This window comes from Bombus impatiens, unplaced genomic scaffold, assembly GCF_000188095.3.
Source record: "Bombus impatiens unplaced genomic scaffold, BIMP_2.2 scf_0491, whole genome shotgun sequence".
Lineage (NCBI taxonomy): Eukaryota > Metazoa > Arthropoda > Insecta > Hymenoptera > Apidae > Bombus > Bombus impatiens.
This window is the reverse complement of record NT_176910.1, coordinates 199,672-225,671: the sequence shown is the minus strand read 5'-3', so window position 1 is coordinate 225,671 and position 26,000 is coordinate 199,672. Positions and strand designations below refer to the sequence as shown.

Below are 26,000 nucleotides of genomic sequence, written 5' to 3'. Positions count from 1 at the left end.
TTTTAATAACGTGGCTTTGTAAACCGTATTCCGTTGGTAATGTTGTTGCTAATTCATCGTGGTTTGTTAACAGCGGCTAATTGTGTTGGTTTAGCATCGTCTGGGTTAATAAATATTTTTGGACCATATTTCGGATCTCGTGAAATTCGTAATGGTGTATGCGGATTCGTGAATATAATGTTGAACTTTACAGGTTCTTAAAACATTGATATTTACATACAGCGGTATAAACATTTTTGGGCGACATTTCATTGACGAGCTTTTAGTTTTAGCCCTACTGGTTCCTCTTTGTTTTCTATCTCAAGGTTGCTTCAGTTTTGATAAACAAAAAGACTTTTAGGGCTTCAAAAGTAGCTTTAGTATGAATCTTAAGAAACTTTTGACGATGAAAAACACAATTAAATTGAAGATAACCTACAGAATACTCTGGAGTTAATTAACTTTGCCACATTCCATGTTGTACTTTAACATAACATTAACTAATCAAACAATAAATGTATTTGTCTTCGAGAAAACTGATCTTCAACTTTAATATATTACGGCGCTCTCTCTAGCAAAACATCAGAATAATTGATAAAAAAAAGATTTTCCATATTCTTGAGAAGATTAATTTTTCCACTCACAGTTATTCTCTCCCTTCACGAAACGGTCTTCTTTTACTTTCCAACTCTTTTTAACTCGCATTCTTCGAAAAAGAGGGGAGAAGGAAGAAGATTGTCGACGAAGAAAGATAAAAAAAAAAAAATATTCCACACCTACAGGGAGTAGATCATTCCCCATTAGCCATTCAATATTCATCGAATTCCCCATGGTAGCGTTTAAATGATGCACGGAAACGATCCGTGGTTCCTGTCGGTGGAAAAATCGTTTCCCTGTCGCGGTAAAAAGCGCTAGCTTCTACCGGCCAAAAGAAAGAGTAAGGCAAAGGAAAGAAAAAAATAGAACAGGGTAGAGAAAAGGAAAAAAAGAGAGAAAAATGGCGGCGACAACAGAAACTGCGAATTATCGTGGCACCATCGAGGCGAAATCGTAGGGATGGAGCCGCTTTGGAAAAAGGGACACGGCGTTGATGAAAGAAATCGCGTAAATTATTCATGTCGGGGATCGCTAAGTACAGGTAACATCGTACGCCAATATTCACCTCGATTCGCTACGTTTTGCTCTGCTGTCCGATCCGAATAAATAATTCACCGTGAAAAGAAGGGAGAGCAAGTTCTTCATCGCGTCCTCCTTTTTCTTTCCTCCCTTTTTCTTTCGTCCCTCTTCTGTCCGCTGGCTAATGCGATAACGAGGAGTGGTACCTCCTAATGAATCATTTACCTCGTAATGCCTAATCTTTCGTGGATTTTATTGTCGTGGAATAGACTGGTTTTTATCGGAGTGGAAGTTTTTTGATTTGTGGCGGTGGAAGTACCATCTATTAGCTTTTAATGTATTTGAATGTAATATAGCATACGTAATTCGGATAATTTAAGACAAAAACATTTCCAACGAAAGTTCGTAGAACGTAGAACGCACTGACGTAGAAAAGACTTTTTAAAAGTAAACATTTAGTAGAGATTTTTTTCATAAAATACAGAAGTTAATTTGTACTTTTTCAGTAGCAGTATATATTTTTCCAATTCTTTTAATTCTTTCACCGTAAAATTTTGTCCAGAGATTTTGTAATAATGGGAATTATGTTTTGATCAGACACTTAAGATATATCTTTGCGAATATTTTAGTCCATTGATATTAATGATATCGATTTAGAAATAAACACTACATATTTCACGGGAGTTTTGGAAACAAAGTGTTTCTACTTACACGTTCATCCCTCTGTATATCCATCTTTGAATAACTATCATCTTTAAAACGTTACCTCTCGATATCTCAGAAATATCTTTCCTCAAAAATACCGAACTCTTCAAGTTTGACGTTATCAGTTGGCCGAGAAAGCTCTCACCTTGACGCTTCGTTCCCCAAGCTTCTTTCTTTTCTATCTTTTCCTTATTATCACAACATTTTCATCGCGAAATCGTACCTTATTGTTCGAAAAATCCATTCGGACGAACGTGGGAAAAAAAACTCGATGCTTCCTCTCGGCTCAGCGGAGGAAACCATTTGCTTTCACGGAAGCGAATGGAAGATCGGTTAAAGTTTTCCTGCCTTGTATAGAATATAGGAAAAGTTTTTGAAAAAGCGGTTGCTTAGAAGCGCGATTTGAAATAAACGAGGGAACGTTTTAGCCGAGGTACGTACCAAGGGAGAGGGAATCTTCGTTTACAACGTGAAATTCCGCCGGTGAAAGCAATAAAAGTAGCGTCGTCGTGAAAACTCGGTTCGTTCCGAAGCGCGAACCTAAATTCGCGAAAAGAAAAAAGAAGAGAAATAAAAAGTACGTCGGTTGCTGGTTATTCATTAAAGTCTTGTTTCCCTGGATGTTAGCTCTCGCGAACAGAAGCTTACCGGCGAAATTAGGCCTCGCAAATGTGTTTACCTGTACGCGTGTTTTGAGAAAACACTGGACTAAGTTAACCCAGGCAACATTCTCTGAAAGCTTTATCGGCTTGCAGTATGGGAGCGATAAAAAGTTTTACGAAATATATGGCAGAACAGATGTCTCTGTATTATGAGATTCTTTGATGGCAATTAAATTTTTTTTAATATTAATACTAAGAAAATTTGACTTTGTATAATCGTAAACGCAAAGGGAAAATTCTTCGTTCGTCAAATTAAACGTTGTTCTGTGTAGAAGAAAAACTTTTAGTCCACGTAAGAGCAACAAGAAAAATTCCTTATCAGTAGGAATTCAAAAACAGAATTCTTTGCTGAAGTAAAATTAAACATAAAAGCTGTTCGTGGAAGGAAGGCCGGAAAGAGGAACTTTCTATTGACAAAAACGCGAAGAATAAAATTCACCCAAAGAATAGAATCTTCCTACTATCGATGCAAATCCAAAAATAAATTCTTTAGCGATGAAGAACCAAACATATAAGAGGTCTGAATCAAAGAAAAGTCATAAATAGCAAATCTTTGTCGAGGAAGAACGCAAAAGGGAAAGCTCTTTACGGAAGAAAAGCTGATCAACCTTGCACTTCATGGAAGAAAAGCAAAGGAAAGAACTTTTCAATGAACGGAAGCTACAAAATGAAATCAAAAGTGAAACTTTTAACGCGCTTTTTCACACGCTTTTTAAATTCAAATTACATTTTTTTGAGTTAAAATTTGAAACACAAATGACGTGGATCATCGAAGGGTGTTTGATGATAAAAACAAGATGTGACCCGTCGATGACCCACGCCATCAGATAGAAGTGCAGATTGTGTCACTTGAGTTTGAACCTGTTAATCCAAATAATATGAAAACCCATATCTTTCTACCAACGTAACTCGAACAAGAAAATTTTCCTCCGAAGAAGAACGATAACTATAAAAGCGCTCCCTATCAACGAAAAATCAAAGAGGGTAAATCTTCATCAAAAAAGAACCAGGAAATAAAATTCTCATCTAAGTGGTAAAATAAACAGAAAATGATCAGTAAAGGCAAACAAAAAACGAAAGAAGAGGCACGTATATACGAACCACTTAATCCGGTGCTGTATTGGACCCCATTCAACACGCCCCTGGCGACCTGTGCAGTCTCCAGTTTATACGTGTCCTGTAGCCTCATCAAAGCGACAGCGGCGCCATTAAGGTCCTCGTCAGTTGGGAATTTAAGGTCGCTCCGTGAGTTGGTGATATTCGCGACAAACGACTTGCCCACGTCCTGGGTAATCAGCTCCTCGACCCGCTTCCAATCGGTGGTCAGTCTTTTCACCAGCAAATAAGCGTTGATCGGATTCGACAGGTACTGCTGAATGTTCCTTGAAGCCTCCTCGTGTTCTCTCGCGTAATCCTCCACGTTTCTGCAACAACGATCAAATATTTCACCTCGTAGAACGTTCTGTTTCATTTTCGTTGTCATACTTTGAACGAAAAGTCTCGAAACGTGAATAAATTGGTAAAAGTTTCCACGATTCTTTATACTCTATGGTATAGTCTTTGCAGTAGGTTTCTTTTAGTTTTATGGAGTTTCTTGGATTTAGTTAGGAATATAGAAGTTTGTCTTTTTTTCTCTTCTTTCTTTTTGACACAGTGTAGATAGGTTTGTTAAAACTTGCTTTGATTGTTTTTTTAACTTAATACGCTCTTGGTATATTTCTTTCGGATAGAGGAAAGAGCTTTGTATCTCGATAGATGTTTTCATGGTTTTCATCTGGATCTAAGTAACGAGAATTTTATACTCAGCGTGTAAAACAGATATATGAACTGCTGAAAGGTTATAATAATTAATCCTGTAAATGAAGAAGCAGAAAGAATACATGTTTACATAATTGCGTAAATTGTGGAATTTACGATTATTTGTTTCATTTTCCTATCACGAAATGAACATAATAATATGAAATTAAATAATTTGCTTCTTCGAGAATTCTGGCTCTAATCATGTATTCACATGATTATGTTATAAAGATTTCTAAAAATGGAGTCGATCGATTTACTTTCTGGGAGACTTTGCCTTCTCTTTCAATCAATACGGTATAAATATTCAAATCACCTTCTTATTCTTGCAAATACTTCAATTTTCAGTATTTAACTGGTCTCATCTAGTTTCCATAAGAAACAATTTCATTCGCTTCTCTACTCATACGAAATACTTGAAATCTTTTACAGCCTTCCGTAACGATGGAAGGGTAATAAAGTCAAGGTTCCGCTGCGATACTTAGTTAACGCACCCGCAACTGTACAAACGAGGAAACGCTGATTTCTGCCGGTTTCCGGTGATTACCCTTTAATGAATTTAGGAAATTCAATCTGCACCGCAAGGAATCCAGCGAAACGGCGTCGTGGACGCTTTTTAATTTAATCTCTCACAGCAAAGGGGTTGCTATGTTCCTTTATTTTTTCTCTGCTATACCAGACGCTGTTTTATCGTGATTCAGCAGATGTTTCCTGTGATTCAAAAGGTACGTTCGTCATTTTCTTTTTTTTTTGGAAATGGATATAACGAAGAAAACATGGAAAGATATATGGAACGGATACAAGACAGAATAAAAAGAAGAAGTACAGATACAGTAAATAAGCAGCACATAAATATGATTTGCCAATCGACAAGATAAAAGGAAAGTGACATGTGTTTAAGTCTTATATATCGTACATATAATGCGTGAAAATTTCCGCTGCCAGAGGTTGAAAGTTAAAAACCTGAAACAGCAGCATTTGACGTCTAGTGGTACACAAAGCATTGTTAAGAAGATAGACTTCTAGCTTTTCCAGTAATTTAACTTCAAAACTTGAACCCGGAAAACTTGAAGTTCCCGGATTGCGGAATCCTTGAAAGCAATGATAACTTTCCTCCTCGACCATCCACCACGGAAGTTTGCGGTTAAAGAATATAGAACTTTTTCGAACTGCAATCGACTGTGAAATGTGATCAGAGTGCATTATTTTAGTCATAAGAATATCTTTGCTACCTTAAAACCCAGGAGAAGAATATTTCAAATGCTTTCGCCTGCTACTCACTATAAAATTTCATTCTATGTATCAGGTTGTCGAAAAAGTTTCTTTTGTTTCATAAGGAAATAATAGACGCACAATGTGTTTTGTTTTATATCAATTTATTGAATTATGCACGAACATAATAATAGAAATAGAACGAAATGGACCACACCTAATTCAATAAAATAATATAAAACAAAAATTGTTGTTCATCTATTATCACCTTATGAAACGAAAGAAACTTTTTCGACAACCTAATACATACGGAAAACTTACACGACTACATTTAAATGTTTATTCTACGGACACACACCTTTCGCAGAAGATTTTATACAATGTTATAAAAATATATATTTGAAATTGCTATGGATCTCGTACCTCGAGCCAGAAATTTAAAAATTGAACTTTAAATAGCAGATCTCAAACTCTAAATACTAAAAGACTTACGATTCTTCATATATTCTTCCACAAGTTTACAATCTCTTACAAACCTCTTTCGTATTTAGCGGTCGTCGCATTTATATCTTTTGCCTATCGTTAACTGCTCTTAAATCGATATCTCCTACAGAACCATCCAATACCATTTTACCTTCCTCTACATTTTCACCATATTCCTTCACCTCTGCCCGCCAGAAACGATGCAACAATACGGAAGGACAATTTTAGCATGTCCTACTAAACCAACAATTTGAAACACTTTCCAGAAGCCCATCGATGTATCGCCAACATAGCGACGTCCTTTTATGAAACAATTTAGCAATCCTCACCGCTTCCTGCCGTTCCATTTTCTCTCGGTCTCGCGATCGCGTTTTCCAACAAAGCCTGATGTGATCCCTGCATCCACGACCCCTTCTTCTCACCCTCGCCCACCTATCCATCCTCTTGTTTCCGGGGGTTTAAAGAGAAATACAAAGGACTTGGCAAGATGACGAGGGAATTATTCAGTCTAGTCCTGTATTTTGCCGGGCACCGTGCAATAGGCAATAACTGCCTGCCGTAGATAACGACCGAACTTTATCCTTCCTTCGTCCCTTCCACCCCTCAAGGGGACAGGGATAATTCGCGAAGACCGTTTTGGAACGTGGGGAATCGACCGGGAAACCGACTATCCCGACCCGACGTAATAATACGTCGTTCGATGGGAGAGACGCGTGGCTCGCATGCAGATTCCACGGCTCTCGATTAATTCCCACACGATTCCTTTACACCCTCTTTCCTTTTTGCTTCGTCACACGGTCGTTCGAACTCATGTGCGTTCAAATGGGATTCGTTTCGTTGCCTCCTGCAGTTTCTTCAAGGATGACTTCGAACTGTGTTTAATTTCGCGTTTGAGATTTTTCGCTTACGTTGTTTAGTATGATTAATGTGAATTTCGCGGGTTTTTCAGGACGTAAATTGATTTTGATGAATTTTATGAAACGAAGAAATGTGCAGAAATAGATTAAGTATCGAAGGTTTAGGTAAAGTATAGCGAGTCTGAGATTAAATATTAGTGTTCTTACGTACGATATGCCAAATTTTAATTATCTTCCTTGTATTATACTTTCATACAAATGTATAATACATATTTCCATACGAATATTCTTTATCTATACAAATAGTTTCGCTGCCTTTTCTTTTACAGTTTTAAATACTTATCCTCCAGAACTTTCCCATAATTACAGTACTAAACAGTCTAGCGATACAAAAATTTCGTTCCCTTTTACCTTAACGTTACAAGACATGGATTTCATCTGCGGAATATAAATTTCAAACTGAAATGTGTGCGTCTAAGTTCCTAAGTGAAAACCCGAAAGCTTCGATTGATGTTTCCATCGATAACACGTGACAACATGAAGAATTCTCTTGATAACTCGAGACCGTAGAATTCGAGAGTACATGGCGTTCCAGTCGATCAGTCGAGAGTAGGTGTAACGGTGGCCGATGATCGTGCACCGTGCACGAATTACGCCGAATTAAAGTCGCGATAAAGCGGTGCTGTTTCGGCCGAGTTTCCATTTCGATCGCATTTGCATGAGCGTTCCCCTCGTTATCTCGGCTGAACCGATCACGCAAATGGCTCTTCGCCGTCGTTCCGGCGTTCTCAATCTCGTCGGTTGAACGACCGGATAAAACGAGAGCCGAAAGAAAACGCGTGGAACCGCTTCCCCATCGCCGGCAGGGATCTCCGATCCGGGGAATACATTGTGCCTCTCGAAATGAAATTGTCCTATTCCTATCTTCCATCTGACTCGTTCTTCTTCCTCTGTCTTAAAGTCCGTTTTCAACGACTTTATTCTCTCACCAGGCGTACTACCCCTCCGCCGCCTAAGCTTGCAGATTCCTTTAATCGTTGCATTTTGTCTGTTCTTCTTATTTCGGTGTTGATCTTTAGCGTATTTGGATAATGGCATTATTTTTTAACGACGATGAGATTATGTTATTGTTGTTTTATCCTCCAACTTTCGTCTCTAGAGATTTCGTTCACTAACTTCCCTAACTTTGGCTTCGCTCTTTTTAAACCTTCTTTGTTTCTATTGCAACGTATCTGTGGCTCTTTTCAGCTACACGAACGAGTATATTAAATCACAAAGTAGTGTAACCATATACGTACGTACGTGTGCAACGTTCCGTGGACAATATGGCTCCATTTTACCGGAGAAAAGGAGACAGCCACGATTTTCGTCGCGACGATTCCTACCGGAAATTGCAGGGAAGGTGAGCATGCCACTGACGCGACGACGGAAGTGTATAAAGATCATTATGATGTACGTGCTATGAATGATAGTGACGTTGCGAATGTACGCTTTTATGGGCTGTTACTCGAGTTACTGTGATTTTCAACATGTCTGAGGTCAATTTTAACAAGTGAGATGCCAATTTTCGTATTATTCGGAATTCGATGGAATAGTGGAATATGTAATTCATTTTGTACTTTTACATCTTAAATATGTATACAGTACAGTATCGCGGATTAAAATATTCTTAAATACGATTCCCGTATAATCTCAACGTTCGATGAAATTTTATTTTTGCAATAGAATAGCTTAGATTCGTTTTTTGATTGAATAAAATCTATTTATATATCCAGCTTTTAATAATCGTTTGACTATTGCGTCGAGGCAGATTTCTATTGTTAAATTAGTTTTAAGAAATAATTATATTCTATCGTCGTGCGGAGTTGCATGTTAGTCGATCTTAATAGTAACAGCTCGTCATTAAAATGCACAGTGAAATTTTCAATTGCCTGTAGACGCGTTAAAACCAATGAATAATTCTATCAGCCGGTGTACACGATGCAAATGGAGCGTGTCAAACATTAAAATACTGCTCGTTAGAATTCTCTCACTCGAAGGGGTTTCGCAGGAAACTCGCGATTAGTTCCTAAGAAAATATTTCGTGGGAACGAAGACTCTGTTGCTTGGCGAAACCGTCCTATACATTTTAACCGAGTTAAAATAGAAAATTTGAATTGAAAAAGCAACTCCATCCTTCTTGAAATAATAAATGTAAAAATGAAGCTGAAATCCTGAACATCAGACTGCTCAAAGAATATATTTAACCTGATACGTTTAATATCAAAATTACCCGAGTGGTAAAAATAAAGAATTTTTACAGATACTTTTAACATTATGCATCTATACATATTTCCATTTTATAGATATTTTTATATGGAAAAAACATGTCCATGATACAGGTTTGAATATATCGATCAAAAGATAATCCCTATCAAGGATCATTAACGTAATTCCGTTAGAAAATGACCCGCAACTAACAACAACGCGATATCTTTAATTTTCGCTTAATTACAGTCTCGGACACGTCGCGTGTCCAGTCGCATTTTTCATGTACATTTTAGAACGAGGTCTCTCTAAAACAAAAACCGAATGCTCTTACGTTGATAAATGAACGCGATTTTCGCATAGATGCGCAAAAAGTAGCAAATTATGTAAGTTGAGTCGCGTGTTAAGGAGTGTCCTTTTTCTTAAGAGAAAAATTGAAACAAGAAATGAAATACATTTCCGGCTACAAATTTACATGATTTTCCAACTGCTCTATGTGAAACTGATTAGATTTGAAATATGGTTATTTGGTATATTTGCCAACGAAATGGCGCATCGCGTCATGCTGCTCGCGTGTTTAAGGCGCGTTCGTGCTTTTTGAATAAAGCCTGAAGTATTATAGGTTGTATTATAGGCTAGTAGTTCATATTGCATCGCTTTCTCGATATATCAGATCGTAACGTATAGCAAACGTCAGTTTGAACGACTCGAATTAGATCCTTCATCGCGATTGCATTAGATTGTTGTATAATAAATTTCGTGTTAAGATAAACAGTCAAACTAGAAACGATCTATGTCTATATATATGTCGGAGATCAGAGGACTCCGATCGTGATTCGAATATATATATACATCACGCGCATCAGATTAAAATGAAAATATTTCATCGAAGTATATTTTTTTTTTGGTAGGTGTGTAAAATAAGTTGCAATTAGACTCGTATAATTTTTTGGTTTCTAATTTCTTCGCTTCTCTTACTTTTCTCTCTTCTCTTGTTATTTAGTGCAATGAAGGTAAATGAATTTACAGATTTATATTTCTTCTGTTTCAGGTAAGATTAATATTCAATATCGTTCAATGAAGCATGAAGCGGCTGAAACAACGATAGGGGACGAATGAAACAAATCGTTCGAATATCTCGACTAAAAGTGTGCAGGAGGTGATTAAGTTAGGCGGTCGTAGTTGTATTTAACATCTTAGAGTATCGCTCCGCGAAACTTTCAGTTCAGTTCTCGTCGGCCCAAGTACCTCATTTGTACTTCCATTATCTTGATACAATACACTATCATCCCCAGAAAAAGGCGAAATGGAACAACAGCGCAAAATATCCGGATATTTGTTCCTGTTTCAAATTAAATAACAAAATTCAAGATAAACAGTATTTAATGTTCACAATTTCTATTTGTTTGGCTCTTCTCCAAAATAGTTGAAAGTTCCAAAGTATCGCGCTATTATCTGTTGCATCCTAACACTCTACATTCTACACTGCACATCTATAATTTACTATCAGTCAAATTGCATTATAAAAGTTATTCAACGAATCGATCCTTCCAAGTCAGTTGATCGGTCATTTTCCCAAATCCATTATCGCTTATAATTACGTGAACGTCTTTAAAATTCGATAGTCGCTACTGAATACTTTAAATTTAATTAATTTCTAATCAACAACACAATCGAAACAGCATTCGTTATTTCAATAATGAATCACACAATAGCGATAGCAAGGAGTTTCAACTTAGCTTTCATAATTGAAGTATGGTAAGTGTGCACTAATAAAGTAATATTGATATGCAGTAAATTTGTTCACCTCTAAAATGAATTTTTTACGAAAGACAGGAAACGTAACTTTTTACGTTTCTCATCTATCGTCTCCAAATGTTATCCATCTTTTAACACTGTGACGCCACGGTGGGTCATTGATAACCGGAGTGCTTGAACTCCTTATAATTGTAAAAATTGTATGAAAATTGATAGTTAGGGCATTTTCAATACAACCGATAAATAGAAGATACTTTGAAATAAAAAGTGCCCCATTGAACAATTAAACATTTTTATTAGATCAATAAAAAGAATGAGAACAAATCTTGCACCTAACTGTGCACTGTGTTTGCATCCACATCTTTGATGGGTAATCTACGAATATTATTATAAACACACCTTAGAAAATAATCGTAAATGCTGCTTTATAATCATATAATTGAAATTAGAAGTGTGCACATACCTTACTATTATGTATAGAATGAGCAAATACTATTTACTAATATCTTCTACACGTTTCAATAATATATTCTGCACGTTTTGCTTACGACGAAATAACAAATGCGAGTGGTTTGTTGAAATAAACGAAGTCTTGTTATAATATGTCTGTTATCAATCAACTGTTACCAAGGTCACCCGTGACCACCAATAAAACGGTCCATTGGGGAAGAATGTTGTCTTACATTATCAATTTATTATTATTTTACCATTATATGCTTTGAATAATAAAAATACTGCCGTGGCGTCCTGAGCGAAACATGTGATTTCGGCGTGACAGCCAAAGTGTTAAGTCTATTTAAAGAAGCCATTTGTCCATCCCATTACTAATTGAATTGATATTTGAGATTCGATTATACGGCTCTCCTGTTTCCTGAATACGATAAATTATCGATGATCCATGCCAATGGATGACGAACGCATCAAGCGGTTAAATAGTCGACGATGTCCGTGCCTCTAGCAAAATTGGCATTGTCGCGAGCAATTCCAGCATGAGCCAAGAGACCATCGAGGCTGGCTTAATAATGCAAGGAAGCTGCCGCTCGGCCGAGCCAGATAAATTATTCCCCGCCATTAGATCCCAACAGAATTATTAAATTAAATCTTGATTCGCGATATTCTCCATCTTGACACCTATCCTCTCTCCCTTGCTTGTTAATCAGCCGTACTCACAAATGTCACGGAATAATTGACCGAGTCGAGGGACAAGAGTGAAACGAGCGTCAGCCGTTTTTCAACCGGGCTTAGGGGATGAATTTTGACGACTACGCGCTTTCGTCGGCTCTGCGGTCGATCATGGTGTCTGCAAATGCAACGGGGATTTTAATCGTTGGTGATATTTTTAGTTAACGCGCCCCTCGCTATCATTGTCCCATATGGCACACTTCAATGAGAGAATTATTACATTCGTAGAATAAAAATTTGTTTGTTTCTGTAATTGTCGAAAGCATGCAGATGCTTGTGGTAAAATTAACGTCGGCTTTTTTAAAGAGAATTTGCAACTATATCTGCTTGCTTATTTCCAATTTATCGCTTTAATTATTCTATCAGAGTGATTCTTATTTTTGAAAATCATTGCTCCCCTTTTTCCTGTCCGTCGACCAGATAGCACTATTTACATTCAATCTGCAACGTTCTTCATCTTCCACCCTTTTCGAAGATCGAAGATGGGTCTTTCATTTCTCTACCGACATGCTGATGTGTATTTTTCGAGAACGGTAGCAGTTATCGAAACATGTGTCAAAGGGCTTTAAAAATACCGTCTGCGATCGAACGAAAACATTCCATATAGGAATGTGAAACAAACGTTGGGTTATTGTTCCATTAACGAATCGGCTCGATTCCCAAGGAACTTATGGAAAAACAGGAAAACTATTAATTCGACGTTAATAATCCAAGACTTGTAATAATCCAATATCGATATTAAAAAATATTTGTAACGTCATCGATCTCTTCTATTTTTCAATTTACGAAGTTAATCAGGATGGTTTTTCACCGACACAATTTTGAACAGAGAAATTCGTATACAAAATGGCGCTTTAAATTGCGCATAAAAATATACGCGAAAACAACGAGAACTGCGTGGCGACACGTTAATTCATTCGCCAATTCTAAATTCTCATAAAATGCCCGATAATATCATAAAAAGAAGCCCACGATCGTTTGTTCGACACGGAAATCGAGCAAGTCTCAATTATGTCGGGAAATTGGAATCGATAAGTTGGCGACGAAAGTCACCGTTTCCACTGTCGGCGATTTCTTTTTGTTCTATAGACAACGTCGGTGTCTGGTGGAGTATCCAATTACAAGTGGACCGCGATCCAATCACGATATCAACTCGAAAGCGGAAGATAGGGACATCCCCGACGCTATTGTCCTCGACGCGACACAATGGTCGTCGACGCGAACGTCTTTCGCGCTGCGTTATCTTGCGTCCGCGGGAATCTCCGCGACTTTCTCCCCTTTCGACGTTGATTTCACCCTTTTGTCAAGCTAGATCGTCCACTGTTTCCAGTTATGAAATGTTTGTAGCTTGCATTTTCTAGTTCATCGAGTTGAAAAGTTAAGTCAGTTTGCAGTTCGAACGGTCGACTGAGGAAGTTTGAGCAGTTGGCAAGCACGAAATGTTTTGTTGGCGGGATATTCGGCTTAAATTTTTTGGAAATTTGTGGTTAAACGTTTGACAAAGATAAGATAAATTGAATGAAATAAAAAATGGAAATCAATTGAAACAGTTGCAGCTTCTGGTTTTTTCCTACGATGGTATAGTTTAGAAATTTATATTAATATTAAATATATGTAATTTTTGCTATCAAAAATTGAAATAATAGAAGAATTAAAAGAACCAAAGAAAGAATTGAAATAGTAAAAATTGGAAGAAATTAAAGTAGTTTTAAATTTGTGCGTTCGTTAAAAAATAGGGTAATTTCAGCTTTAGGCATTACAGGTATATATAAAAAGATGTGAATTTTCCGTAAAGATTTGCATAAAATGAGATTAATTAATTAATTAGTTTTGGATTTTAGTAGTCAATATATTACGAAACTCAAGTGGTTGGAATTTTAATCTTTAAATACCATTCTAAAATTCGGAGAATTTATTTTTCTAAATGAACAGAGAAGGTCACACGTTGGAATGTAAGCTGGGGAATAGCAATGAGGGGTGTCCCCAAGTTTTCTGCAGGTCGAGCACATTTCGCAGCGCAGGGAATGTTGAAGATGTAATGTAGGGTTGTTCAACATGTCCCTAATTTGGGGGACTAGATGCAATTTCAACTACTATCTGAAATCTCGTGTTCTCGTGAGTTAACGATACACCAACCACAGCTAAAATTGAAGAAATTTTCAATTCTATCTAAATATTCGTCGAAAAATTCTGTAGATAACACTGAAATCTAATTTCACTAAAGAGAATTCACTAAACAGGTTTCCAAACGAACGATCGATCGATAGCGAAATTAATTTCTGAGTCGCGAACAAGCTCTAAGGATAGGTCGAACTCGAGATAATCGAGTTGTCCATCTGTATTCTACATGGCGACGTAACAATGGAATTCGATTAATTCGTCACGTCTAAGCGCACTGTTTCCTCCGGTTCCACGCAATCTGAATTCCAAATATCAGAAACGCTCGTTTCCAAATCTCAAAAGTACAAACCTTAATCTTCAAATATTCGAGATACAAGATTGGATCTTTAACAAAACACATATCCAAGCCTGAGACTGTTCAAAATGAAACTACAAAGTCTAGTTTCAAACTAGCGATCAAACTAAATAAGGTCACAAACAATCCGATTATATCATAATTCCATAAGAATAGATTATCGTCAGACATTTCTTCAATTTTGTAACGAACTTCCAAACAAATAGAGAGAGCCTCTTCTATAAAAATAGATTATCGACAAACTTTTCGTAAATTTAACCCAATAGAGATTCTTGCTCACCAGCTTTCCACTGGAGCTTTCCTCGGCCTCGAAAGGCCGAAGAACAGGTGCTGGTATATCGTAGTCGACACTGTGGGTCAGGTTGTATAGGGTCGAAAGGATGTATCGATTTCACTGGTGGACCAGTGTTAGTCGGCGTAAGTGACGAGGTGTCGTATAAATTACCGGAATAAACGAGCCAGGTGTGCTTGACTTTGGCCGTTCGCGCGACACCGTTCACCTGACATCCACAGCTGTGACAGGTCGACATTCTGCACGCGGAATTGGTCCACTCGTTGCCAGATGGAGAGAGGAGGAGAGAGAAACCAATCGGGCCTGGACAACTCCTGAGCATCGTTCGACTGTCGTTGCTTCGCCCCACGATGGACCCTAATGAGCTTTTGCGATTGCTATCTGCCAGGTTTCCGCCCTTCTCGTTTCTCCAACCGATTTCGATTCAACGTGCCAGCGTACAGCTGTGTGCCGATTAGGATTACTGCATATGAACGTTACATGTCAGCATTGCATCTGCGTTCAGTCATATCCTTTTCGATGAAAATGAAACGACAAGTTGGTATCAGAAGTCGCGTTACGTTTAAATTGGTGCACATGAATTTATGTATTCGTACGATATATTCGCACGAACGTATTCCAACATTTGTAGGAAACGCGTGTTGTACGAAACATTTGTAAATTTAATTAGCGCTGTAACGATATTCATGATTATGATGGTTCAGTGTGAAGTAAATCTGAAAGTACATCGAAGCTATAAGATATTTAGTGTCGAGATATTATGGTTATATTATATATTCATTGGGACCAATTTTAACGCTTATTATATGTTGTGTATTAATTTTTAATAAATCTATGTTTTTATAACATTCTCAGATTGGTCCCAAATTTTACCAATATAATCGTGAAAGTCGTATCTCATTACAGTGCAAAAGAAATTTCAAAATGCTCTATATAGTACACACAATATATAGATAAGTGTATTCTGTTGTAAATATCCAAATATTTTTGTGAGTTACCGTACCAGCTACTCATAAAAGTTTCGTACGTCCTTCGAGAACTCAGTTTTTGATTACTTGGTATTGTTCTTTTGTATTCATTCGGTTAACACACTATACATAATTATCCCAGCCATCCAAAAGCCAAACTAATTCACTCCATTTTCCAAACATTTCTTAATCTTGTTAGTATCAGAATACACGATTAGCGTTGAATTAAAAAAAAAAATTAAACGATCAACCTCAATAGAGTCACATACGGCAACATCTTTCTGTTATCATACTTAATTCTATTTACACCCAAGCTTCTCTGTTTCCATCCGCGATCTTCAAAATTGAATTTTCTTGCGAAACAATGCTACGCATCAACAATTGTGCATTTCTCCTCATACGCGTCAGCGCAGACGGAAGCGCAAAAAACGTTTTCTAATAACTGAAACCCAGGCGTTTGTATAATATCTCTCGAGATAAGCTGCGAAAGAGTGCAGGAACTCGATTAAAAAACTGACCAAGTCCTGGCGAGCACATATTCGTTCGCACCGTATTCGAGGGACACGTCGGAGGCGCGATAACGACAGTTCTTTATATTCCGCCTACGTCCGATATAACGAATCCTCTCGTTAGCGCGATTTCGACGTTTTCGCCCGTTACTTGCACCCTTTTCTCCCCCTACACCCCGTTATATCCACGATTCCCTCGTATCCAATGACGCTGGACCATCCAACCCACTCAATTTTTTTGCCTTTCTCCATTTCTTTTCACCCTAGGACGGTCATGGACTAGGCGACAGATTTTAATTAGCGATATATGCGTGCGATCGAACCTCGTCCCCGCAGCTTGCGCGTTTCTTTCGCATTCCCACACCCTCGACAACCTTTATCTCGTTTTCTACCCTGTTACAACAAACCCGCTCTTTCAGCACTGTATTCTTGCCGCCTGAATGCTTTTCTCCTTTTTATTCGTCTTTTCGAGTTTGTCCCCTGCCCTTACTTTTTTTCTGCTCTTGTGAAAAATGTCAGATCCACGACGAGAAGCTTGCTAGTTTCTTTTTATCGAGGTCTCCCGTTATCTCGTCGCGTTCGTCATTTTAATCGCGAACCGCGGATGAATTCATCGTCGAGAAAAGGACAGGTTCCTCTACTTCTTCTTCTGTTTTAATCTTCCTATCGCTCTTACTACAAATGTCATGGCGATTCGGGTGATATAAAGCAACCAGGTATACGCGACATTCTCGAGATAAGGAGTTTTTGTTCCTGCTGCGAACCGAAGGTTTTGTTACCCCAGTTTGACTTGCATAATACTGGGCTCGTTATATTGTTCTTTCTAGATAACCCTTTTCTTTTATTTCTTTAGATTTCTTTTTTTTTTTTTTAGTTTATTCTATTTCCGGTTCTTTCTTTTTCGACTCAGTGAAAGAACTTGAAGAGGTATTCTCCAGTAGATGTTTTCTGTTTACACTTCTCTCTCTTCTTTTTCGTATTGCGACTACTGGAACGGAGGGTAGTTGATGAAAGCGACACAAGCTTAAGCGCTTTTGTCCTGCCGCTTTTGAGGGCCGCGTTGAGCTTAATAATCTTGAGGTTCGTTAACGGAAGCGCGGTGAATGAAAATATTTCCTGATGAACTGAAGTCCCGGTAAATGTTCATTGTCTGTTTTTCCTCTCGTTTCTTTCCTCTATTCCTGTGGAAATTTCCTTTGACCGAGGATGACCTGTTATGGCCGGACGAAACCTCTTTTTTCTTTCAAAAGGTACGTTTCACAATCACCTTAGTTAACGAGAGTTTCATTAGCGGAAACGTAAATAGGTTTCATTACCGTGCAATTTACTTCGCGTATTAATTTCTTTGGCTGTCCACTTCTTTAGGCGTGTCACTTGTCGCGCTTCTTTGCTCAAAGCATTCATTACGTTGTGTTACAAGAAACATATATAAATTCGTTCTTTCTAAACAGGATCATTTTGAATTCTAATATAAATATATATTCGTTCTGTTTTTATCTTTATTCACAAACAAGGCAGATGGGATGAATGTATGTTTCGACACAATATTTTAATGTTACGTCATATCGATCGTCTTCAAACCTATCGTGTTTTTTTATCGTTAAAAAAATCAAATCTCCATGAAACATTCAGTCTTTTTTGTCATAAAAATTCCTGCTCCTTTACAATGAATAAAAATGTCATAATTGTGTATAGTGTCATAAATTATCTTTATTAAAACGAAAACTGTAAATATTACATTTTTTGATTTGCTAAAAATTCTCTACTGCGACATTATCAAGCCTAAATTGAATCAACAGTCTAATAACAATAAATTATCTATATTAAATCAACAGCAACGGTAAAAATATTTCCAATTTAAATATCCGCAAATACCATATTCATTCTCTTGCTAAAAATTCTTCATTATAACATTATCAAACCCCTGACCGAACTAGGAAACTAATGACAATAACCTACCCCACAATAGACGTTTAAAGGATCTACTCGACATTCCTGGAGCGGAACGTCGACTACAGATCTCCCCTAACAAGAACCATCCCGTATCGGTATATTCATGTGGTGGAAAAAAATAACCCTAGTTTTGCAGGAGCCTCTCGGACACCATTAAAAGTAGCCGTCCACGGCCACCCATACCCACACGCAACGTCTATAGTACTCTATGGAGGATACAGTGCCATCGAACATCGCATTAGATTTCCCTCGGGGAAAGTTCGAAAACAGACAAATAGTTTATCTCGCGTTGGAAACTGGTCAGCTACCGTGACTGTCAGATTCCAATAACATTTTTTCATCCACCTCCACGCCATGGTTCAGGCGTCGAGGTAAATGGAATAGCTTGGTATCAAGGGAATACCTGGAGCAACGCACGAAATGGTCGACGATTCGAAAGCTTTCAAGCCAGTTGGGGCTAACCGCGATCCCACTCCTCTGGTTCTGGCATTTCACTCCTCTCGTGGAGACTCTTCAACCATCCCTATTCCTGTCTCTCTCTCGTTCTATATTCGTCCTTTTCCTTCCTTGGCTCCCTATCTCTCGAAAGCCTTCGCCAGGCCGCTGGATAATGGCGATCGTCATTTAGCCACTTCCGGTGGTTCGATAGCGTTGCACGATTTACATGAGAACCTTCTCTGGAATTTCCACGAGATTGCGTAGAGAGGCGAAGGGAGAGAGAGACTGACTGTTCCCCTCGGTTGGAGTTTGACCGTTCTTCATCGGGTTGTTTATTTGTCCCGACTGCCCTCTGGGATCGTGACTCTCGCGGATTTCTAGTTTAATCTCGCGGTCAACACGATGGAAGACGAGCGAAAGGTAAAAGTTATAGGGCAGAGATTGAAGAAAGTTCGTTTTCTTTTTGTGTTTTAATTTTCGTGTAATGGGATATCTATTGATTTATATATTCTATGGAAGAATAAGAAACAGCGAGTTTGGAGATAGAAATATTGAATTAAATGCATCGTTGCAATTTAAATTGTGATAGCTAACAACTTTCTATATATATCAGAATTATTTTGGTTCTTTATTTCATTCTTCAACATAATTTTCTTCGTAATAATTGATTTGAATAATAACTATTGCAAATATTAATAATAACACGACAAAAATTAATAATACAGTAGATTTAAATATGTAGTGAATAAAATTGAGATTACTGAACTCGTTCACTCTGTTGTCGGTAATGTCACTTATTCAAGTTTGCGAGTGCGTTAACGGTCGCCAGATGGCGATGATTGCGCCGCGATATTATACAGCTTACGCATGCGCAATACGCATAAGTAATCCATCGTCCATCAGTGAAAAGCGTTGTGTGTTGTACGGAGAGAATTATAGCGGGAATGCGTGGTGAAATAAGTGTATTTGTTGCTTCGAAAATGCGAAAAATCGTGCATCGCGATACGATGTAGTTACCGGTATCCGAATTTAGTGGAAATTATGCGGAATTTCTATCCGCGAACATGGTCGATCACTCGTATCGAATGGACGGAGAGGTTAGAACCCACTTTCCTTCCGGCTTCGCCGAGAAGGTGCAGCACGACTGGGTGAAATCGGAGAATCCTGAGACGATAATAACGTGCAAGGATACGAACAATGTGTTAATTTTCCCGAACAAGAGTCTCTGTTGCCGTTCGACCATTAACAATGTAATTTTCTGTTGGGACTTTGAGATCGTGACGAACGGTAAGTGTTGTTTTCTAGTAGTGTTTACATTCATATTTTTTTAAAAATTGGTTGTCGTTGGTCAATTGATTGTATTAATGTGAAAATTTGATTGACAAACTATTGATAATATTGGTAATAAAATTATATTGATGATATTAAATAGATATTAAATTATCAAAGGATCATTAAACATCATTATGGAGTAATTGTGTTGATAGTTTATGGAGTGAGATGTAGTATTGGGATTTCTTTCTGGTGTAGTAATTGTCAAAGGGTTTGTTGCGTTCATTTAGGTAAACAGTTACAAAGAATAGCACTAACCTTGGATCAGAATCGCAGAAATTTTGCATTGAAATCTGTTATGCGTGATACTGTTAATATTGGAATTACAAATGGCCAGGAATGGTACAATTCAGAATTGGACAATTCAAATATAAAAGAAAATGCACTAAAGGAAGAGCATTATTTAGTCAAAATTTGCTTTGTTGCCAATAAATATGGCACGTATCGCCAGAATGTCATTTTTTACTTTGGAGAGTATCCAGTGATAATTCAAAAGATTTGCATGGATTCTGTACCAATCGAAGACTTTACCAGGATTCACGAAGCGACCAATTATCAATTCTCACAGAATCCAAAGATATGGAATAATGGAACGTGCCAGATTTGCAGGTTTGATTCACCTTTTGTATCAACGAAAGACCCAAAGGAGGACAAACTGTCCATGATGTATCCATATCCAGATAGAAGCAATTTTTTCTTGACTCAAGAATCTCTCACAGACGATCGTTTAACTCCAGAAAATTATAGAGGTCGTCTTCACGAGTTAATTACAGTGGAGGAGCTAGCTCGACATGAACAGATAGCTAGATATAATGAAACCTCCTACATGCGTCTTCATAGTTACTACATTTTGACTTCTGCAGGTGATGGATCCACCATTGCCAAATATGCACCACCGGGTGAACTCTTTGCTCAGGTGCGGTTCCTTCTAACAATTGTACCTTTTTTCTCTTTCTATAATCTTCTGCTACTTTAAACAATAATCTACAATTACTCCTAGTTTCACAAGTACATATAAATTCGCATTTTGTTTAGTACAGTTGTCCCGCACTTTCTCGATTTTGTGTGCATACAAAAAATTGAATATATGATGAATTTTTTACCACAGCTGCCGCTAAGCCGCAGTATCTCAGAAGATACGAAAAGCGGCAGGCTGTTCCTGAGAGGTTGCAATAAAGTACTCTTGAAGAGCTTATCACAATCGTCGAATGTAATATACGAAGCGTACATAGAGGATAAGTGCACGCACACAGTGTACGTTAGATTGTCGAAAGAGTGTGTGCATGCGTTAAACTTGACAGCCAATACGGATGTACACGTGCAAGTTCAATTCCTATTGAATCGGTTGCCCTTCTGCGAGTGGCACAGGAGCGTGGATAGTTTGCCCGACATTGGCCTAGTATTTCTAAACAAAGCTCACAAAAATATGGAAGAAAGTAGTTTTCTAAATTTGTTAGGCACAAACGCGAGCAGTTTCGGATTTTCCTTGCTGAACGTAGAACAGGAAAAGGCATTGGCGGTAATAACAGCCTCTATTAATATCTCCATGCCACCGATCTTGCTACTAGGACCATTTGGAACCGGGAAAACGTTTACTATTGCTCAGGCACTACGATTTTTGCTGACAACGAGCTCAGAATATAAAATCCTACTCTGCACACACAGCAACAGCGCGGCAGATCTTTATGTCAAAGAATTCTTCGACGTTTGGTATAAATGTGAAAATAATCCACGATTGAAACCAGTCAGAATCTATTACAAAGGTAGATCCAGGAACACGGTACGTCTGCTCAGAAGAAACAAATTTCCTTGATCGAAGAGTTCCCCTTCTGCTCTCATTCCCCCATTTCAGGTACATCCAGTGGTTCAGGAGTACAGTTTGATGAAACCGAACGGTACCTTCCGCAATCCGACCGAGGAAGACCTTAGAGACTGTGGTTTGATCGTGACCACTTTGGCCACGTCTAGCTCTCTAACCAGCTTAAATCTATTGTTCACGCATATAGTGATCGATGAGGCTGCTCAAGCATTAGAGTGCGAAGTCCTCATACCTTTAGCCTTAGCTACCCAACAAACTCGCTTAGTTCTGGCCGGCGATCAGATGCAACTTGCGCCAGAAATATATAGTGACCTAGCTAGCGAACGGGGTCTGGGTATAAGTTTATTGGAAAGGATCTATGGAATGTACCCACAAACTCATCCATGCAGGATTCACCTGCATGAGAATTATCGTGCTCACGAGGACATCATTAAATTTACCTCGGAGATGTTCTACGACGGAATCGTCAAGTCTCCTAGCCAAACACACCACATAGACATAATACAGCACCCCACGTTAAAGCCTTTAACCTTTTATGCTGTTCAAGGCGTGGAAGTGCAGGTACGTTTACCGTCAGGAGAATCTTGAAGATAGAATAATCGTTGGAATATAGTAGATTTTCTGTTTGCAAGAATGAGTGTTACATAAGGGAATGAATGTGATAATTTACGCTTGCATTGTACCTATAATTAACACCTGCACCTATTGTTGCTTCAAACTATTATCTTCATTGGAAGAATTTGTTTTCTGTTTACACATCAAATTCCATTGCAACACGTATCTTAAGCGTTCAGATATAACACATCAAATCCGTAACAAACCATGTATTTCCTGATCCAACCACAGATACCTGTTGCTTCATCTTCACCATTGTACCGGACACCCACTGTTGCTTGTAACACCTCTCGGTCAGCGCGATATGACACAACGTATCCATAGAACCATCACTGCTCTCCATCACTCCAACCTCGGTCTCATCACTTTAAATCAATGATCCTACCAAGAATTCACACCGATGGAACTCTTCGCTCAACGTAACTTTGTTTTTCTTTCCTATCAGGACATCCACTCGACAGGCTACGCGAACATGAACGAGGTATTCGAGCTCGTTAACCGCGTGCAGGAGCTGCGTAACAATTGGCCAACGGATCGTTGGGGTGCCTATGGTGAGAAGTCAATCGGTGTGCTCGTCTATTACGCGGAGCAGGTGCAGAGGATTCGTGCGGAACTGAGGGAACGCAGGATGACGGACGTGTCGGTGGAGAGGGTGTTAAACGTTCAGGGGAAGCAGTTCATCGCTGTGTTTATCAGCACGGTGCGTACCAAGCACTGCTGTCGATACTCCGCGGAGAGGAACGTGAAGGACTATGGCTTCTTGACCAATCCCAGACTTCTGAACACTGCTATGACACGGGCTAAATGTCTGGTAGCAGTGGTGGGCGATCCTGTTGCTCTGTTCACCATTGGTTCCTGCAGGAAGCTCTGGCAGAGATACCTGGAGATAGCTGATTTACGCGGTATCGACAGGGAAACTCTGAAGTATCTTTTGAGTCTGGTACCCGAGCTTCCGTTGATTACACCGCTGAACCCATTAGCGAGGGAGTTTGTACCCAGAAATAGCTTTTATCTGGTGGAGTACGTGCCGGTTCCAATGCTGTATCCGGTGTTCCATTATCCCTTTTATTCTGCGTAAGGTCGGCGGGAATGCTGTGTTGAAGTCGAACGATCTGGTCGTTGTGCGTCGTTGTTCTTAAAAGTACCGACTTGACTTTAAATGTTTTAGATTATCTTTTCCTCCCTCCCCCCGTAATCTTATTGCATTAGAAGAGAAAAATTGACTCTGCGGTGCATTGTTGATTTATATAAGTGATTTTTTTAGACGATGATGGTTTTATTATTCATGGTATAACGTTGTGACAATGAATGAGGAGATGTTGAGAATTTGTGGATCGGTGCAATGTACCAATGTTGGATTAAAAGGGTTAATTGATTGATTAGCTACGATGTTTTGAATGTACATACATATATCTATATCACTGTGTCGGTTTTTGGGATTACTAATCCTTAGAGTGTCTCTCTTTCTGTGAATAGATTTAAGAAATTAACTAACTGTTACTAATAGATTAGATTCTGTTCTTAATTTTACGATGTGTCTTTGAAAATCTGTCTATTATAGATTGTATCGTTTCTTTATCATTTCATTTTATCTGTTTGTCAGAGATGCATCTGTGTGGAGACTGTGCAACTTATGTTACGACACTACAAGTACCGATATATTATAGAAATATATTTTTTATTAGTTCCACGTAGCCTTGGATGAACCTTTCAATTTCCTTTTCATGTAGTACATAAGGCGATCCTATTTAAATTCGATCCTATTCAATATTCGAAAAAATTCTTTTCGTAAATATATCTCATCAGAAGTAATAATCATCACTACCGGTCGAATAATGAAAAATTAATCACTTGTATTATTAAATAATAGAAGTAGAAGCACGACTTTCATCAACAAAATATTCTTTTTTCTTTTTCGTTAAATACTGATATTTCATAGAAATGTGTGCTATATTTAATACTTAATTTTTATTTTCATTATGAAAGGAAATTATATCATGCTATATTTCCGAGATCTTACCGAAAGCTTGTCTGAATAAATATTTCCTCCGGAACCAGCAGGTGTTTGACTTACGGAATGGTAGTGTATATTCGTGCGAATGCCTGGGTATAAAGCAAACCAGTTTCTAGACAAGTGACACTAGTTTGTCTGGGCGATTCATATTCGCGGGCTGCAAGAGCCAAATGGTCACCGACGACCCTCGAATGGCTGAAAAGGGAGGCGAAAGAGCGAAAAGCGGTTCGTGGATTCTTTTGAAAAGCTCGTCGCTTCCGTTTCGCGCTTCGCATGAATACGGGACCAAACAAAGCCGTTTCGTTTGCTTTTATTTCCGTAATTAAGGACTACTCTGATAGCCATATCGGCTAGGTAGTCCTATAAATAAAAAAGAAAAAAGGATAAATTCTCTTAAAACCAATTTCTATCGTAATTGCTATCCCGATCCTTCTTTAACGACGTATTGTTTGCGAAAACCTAAACTCGCGGATTTTAATTTCAATCGCAGTCAATAATTATTGCAACTGGAGATAGATAGAAATGTCGAATCTGTTCGGTTGCTACTAATTGGTTACATGTCTCGTTTTTGAGAGGATGTTTTTTGATACAATTATTTTTGTAGTATTATTTGTTGGTATTGTACAGACTTTTGTTTTTTTTGGAGTGATAATTGGCTCGTATCGTGGAATTTTATAAAATATCCCTCCATACGAATGTTTTTCGATTTTTCTTTACCCAGTGTATTAAAATACTGATTTAATTTTGAAATATATATTTTTCGAACCTTCTCGTAATTAAATACAAATAAAAAACAAGAAAACAACAAAAACGTGATAGAATTAAAAACTAGAGCGATACTTGCGTAATATGTTTTTCCATGTCTACCCTAATAATAGTGTATTTATTATCGTGTAGAGCGATTTGAAACATTTTTATTACAATTTGTCTTCCAATCGATTACTATGAGAAAGATAAATCTTGGAAAATAAATCGTCTATACCCGCTGTTATTAATATTGTTTATTATTAATTATTGTTATTAGAGTACGGATTTTTGTCCAAATTTATATTTTCATGAGCAGAATTGAAAGAATAGGATTTGAATAAAAATTTGTTTTATCTATTAAATGTTATAAAGACCTATCTACTACATTTTGCACAAAAATCCAGTTTAATTGTTATTAAGTTCTGTTAGCATCGGAATAAGTTGTTTCTGATATAACACGTGCGATGACTTATGCGCGATAAAGAGTGAAGGAAAAGAGAGGGTGAGGACAAATGAGACAAGAAGGGAGCAAGCGAATGAGCACTCGTAGTTAAACTCAATTTCCCTCTAACAAGGTGGTGTATCGCCGGGGGCATCAGCGGAATTCCAGCGATATTCTTACTCTCTCGGTCGCGGTGGGACGACAAGTCGACCGAGCGCGTAGAATTTATCTTTCCTCGTTCTTTCCCTTGGGTACATAGTAATTTTTTAATTTCATTCGCTGGAGTGTATCGCACACATATTTTGCCTACTGTTTACTCATTACTTTTGATTACATTGCAGAAACATTTTTTTTGGGTTGGCCAAGTGTCTTGGGGCTACTCGAGGTAGTTAAAAAC

General features: G+C 38.1%; 2 protein-coding genes and 1 long non-coding RNA gene across 4 annotated transcripts in view; 2 read left to right on the top strand and 1 right to left on the bottom strand.

Annotated features, from left to right (window-relative positions):
* Positions 1–26,000, bottom strand: part of LOC100741349 (prolyl 4-hydroxylase subunit alpha-1) — a 225,029-nt gene that overhangs the window by 9,517 nt on the left and 189,512 nt on the right. For both annotated transcript variants that reach the window (XM_012387903.3, XM_012387902.3), the window contains one exon: positions 3,564–3,886. In XM_012387903.3, the coding sequence (XP_012243326.1) occupies positions 3,564–3,886 (323 nt within the window). The remainder of the gene's footprint in view (positions 1–3,563; positions 3,887–26,000) is intronic.
* LOC112213158 lies at positions 8,063–10,612 on the top strand. The gene is made up of 2 exons (XR_004462025.1): positions 8,063–8,213; positions 10,110–10,612. It is a non-coding gene; the product is annotated as an uncharacterized LOC112213158 (long non-coding RNA).
* Positions 19,500–24,817, top strand: LOC100742310 (probable helicase with zinc finger domain). The gene is made up of 5 exons (XM_003491030.4): positions 19,500–19,921; positions 20,197–20,882; positions 21,075–21,746; positions 21,819–22,346; positions 22,846–24,817. Exons 1-5 carry the CDS (start codon positions 19,699–19,701, stop codon positions 23,476–23,478), a joined length of 2,742 nt encoding a protein of 913 aa, XP_003491078.1. The 5' UTR covers positions 19,500–19,698; the 3' UTR covers positions 23,479–24,817.

Excerpts from the sequence above, each read along its gene's own strand:
- LOC100742310 (XM_003491030.4), top strand. The coding sequence starts at position 19,699 with ATGGTCGATCACTCGTATCGAATGGACGGAGAGGTTAGAACCCACTTT. Across the intron at positions 19,922-20,196 it reads CTTTGAGATCGTGACGAACG|GTAAACAGTTACAAAGAATA; the intron begins GTAAGTGTTGTT and ends GCGTTCATTTAG. Across the intron at positions 21,747-21,818 it reads AAGGTAGATCCAGGAACACG|GTACATCCAGTGGTTCAGGA; the intron begins GTACGTCTGCTC and ends CCCCCATTTCAG.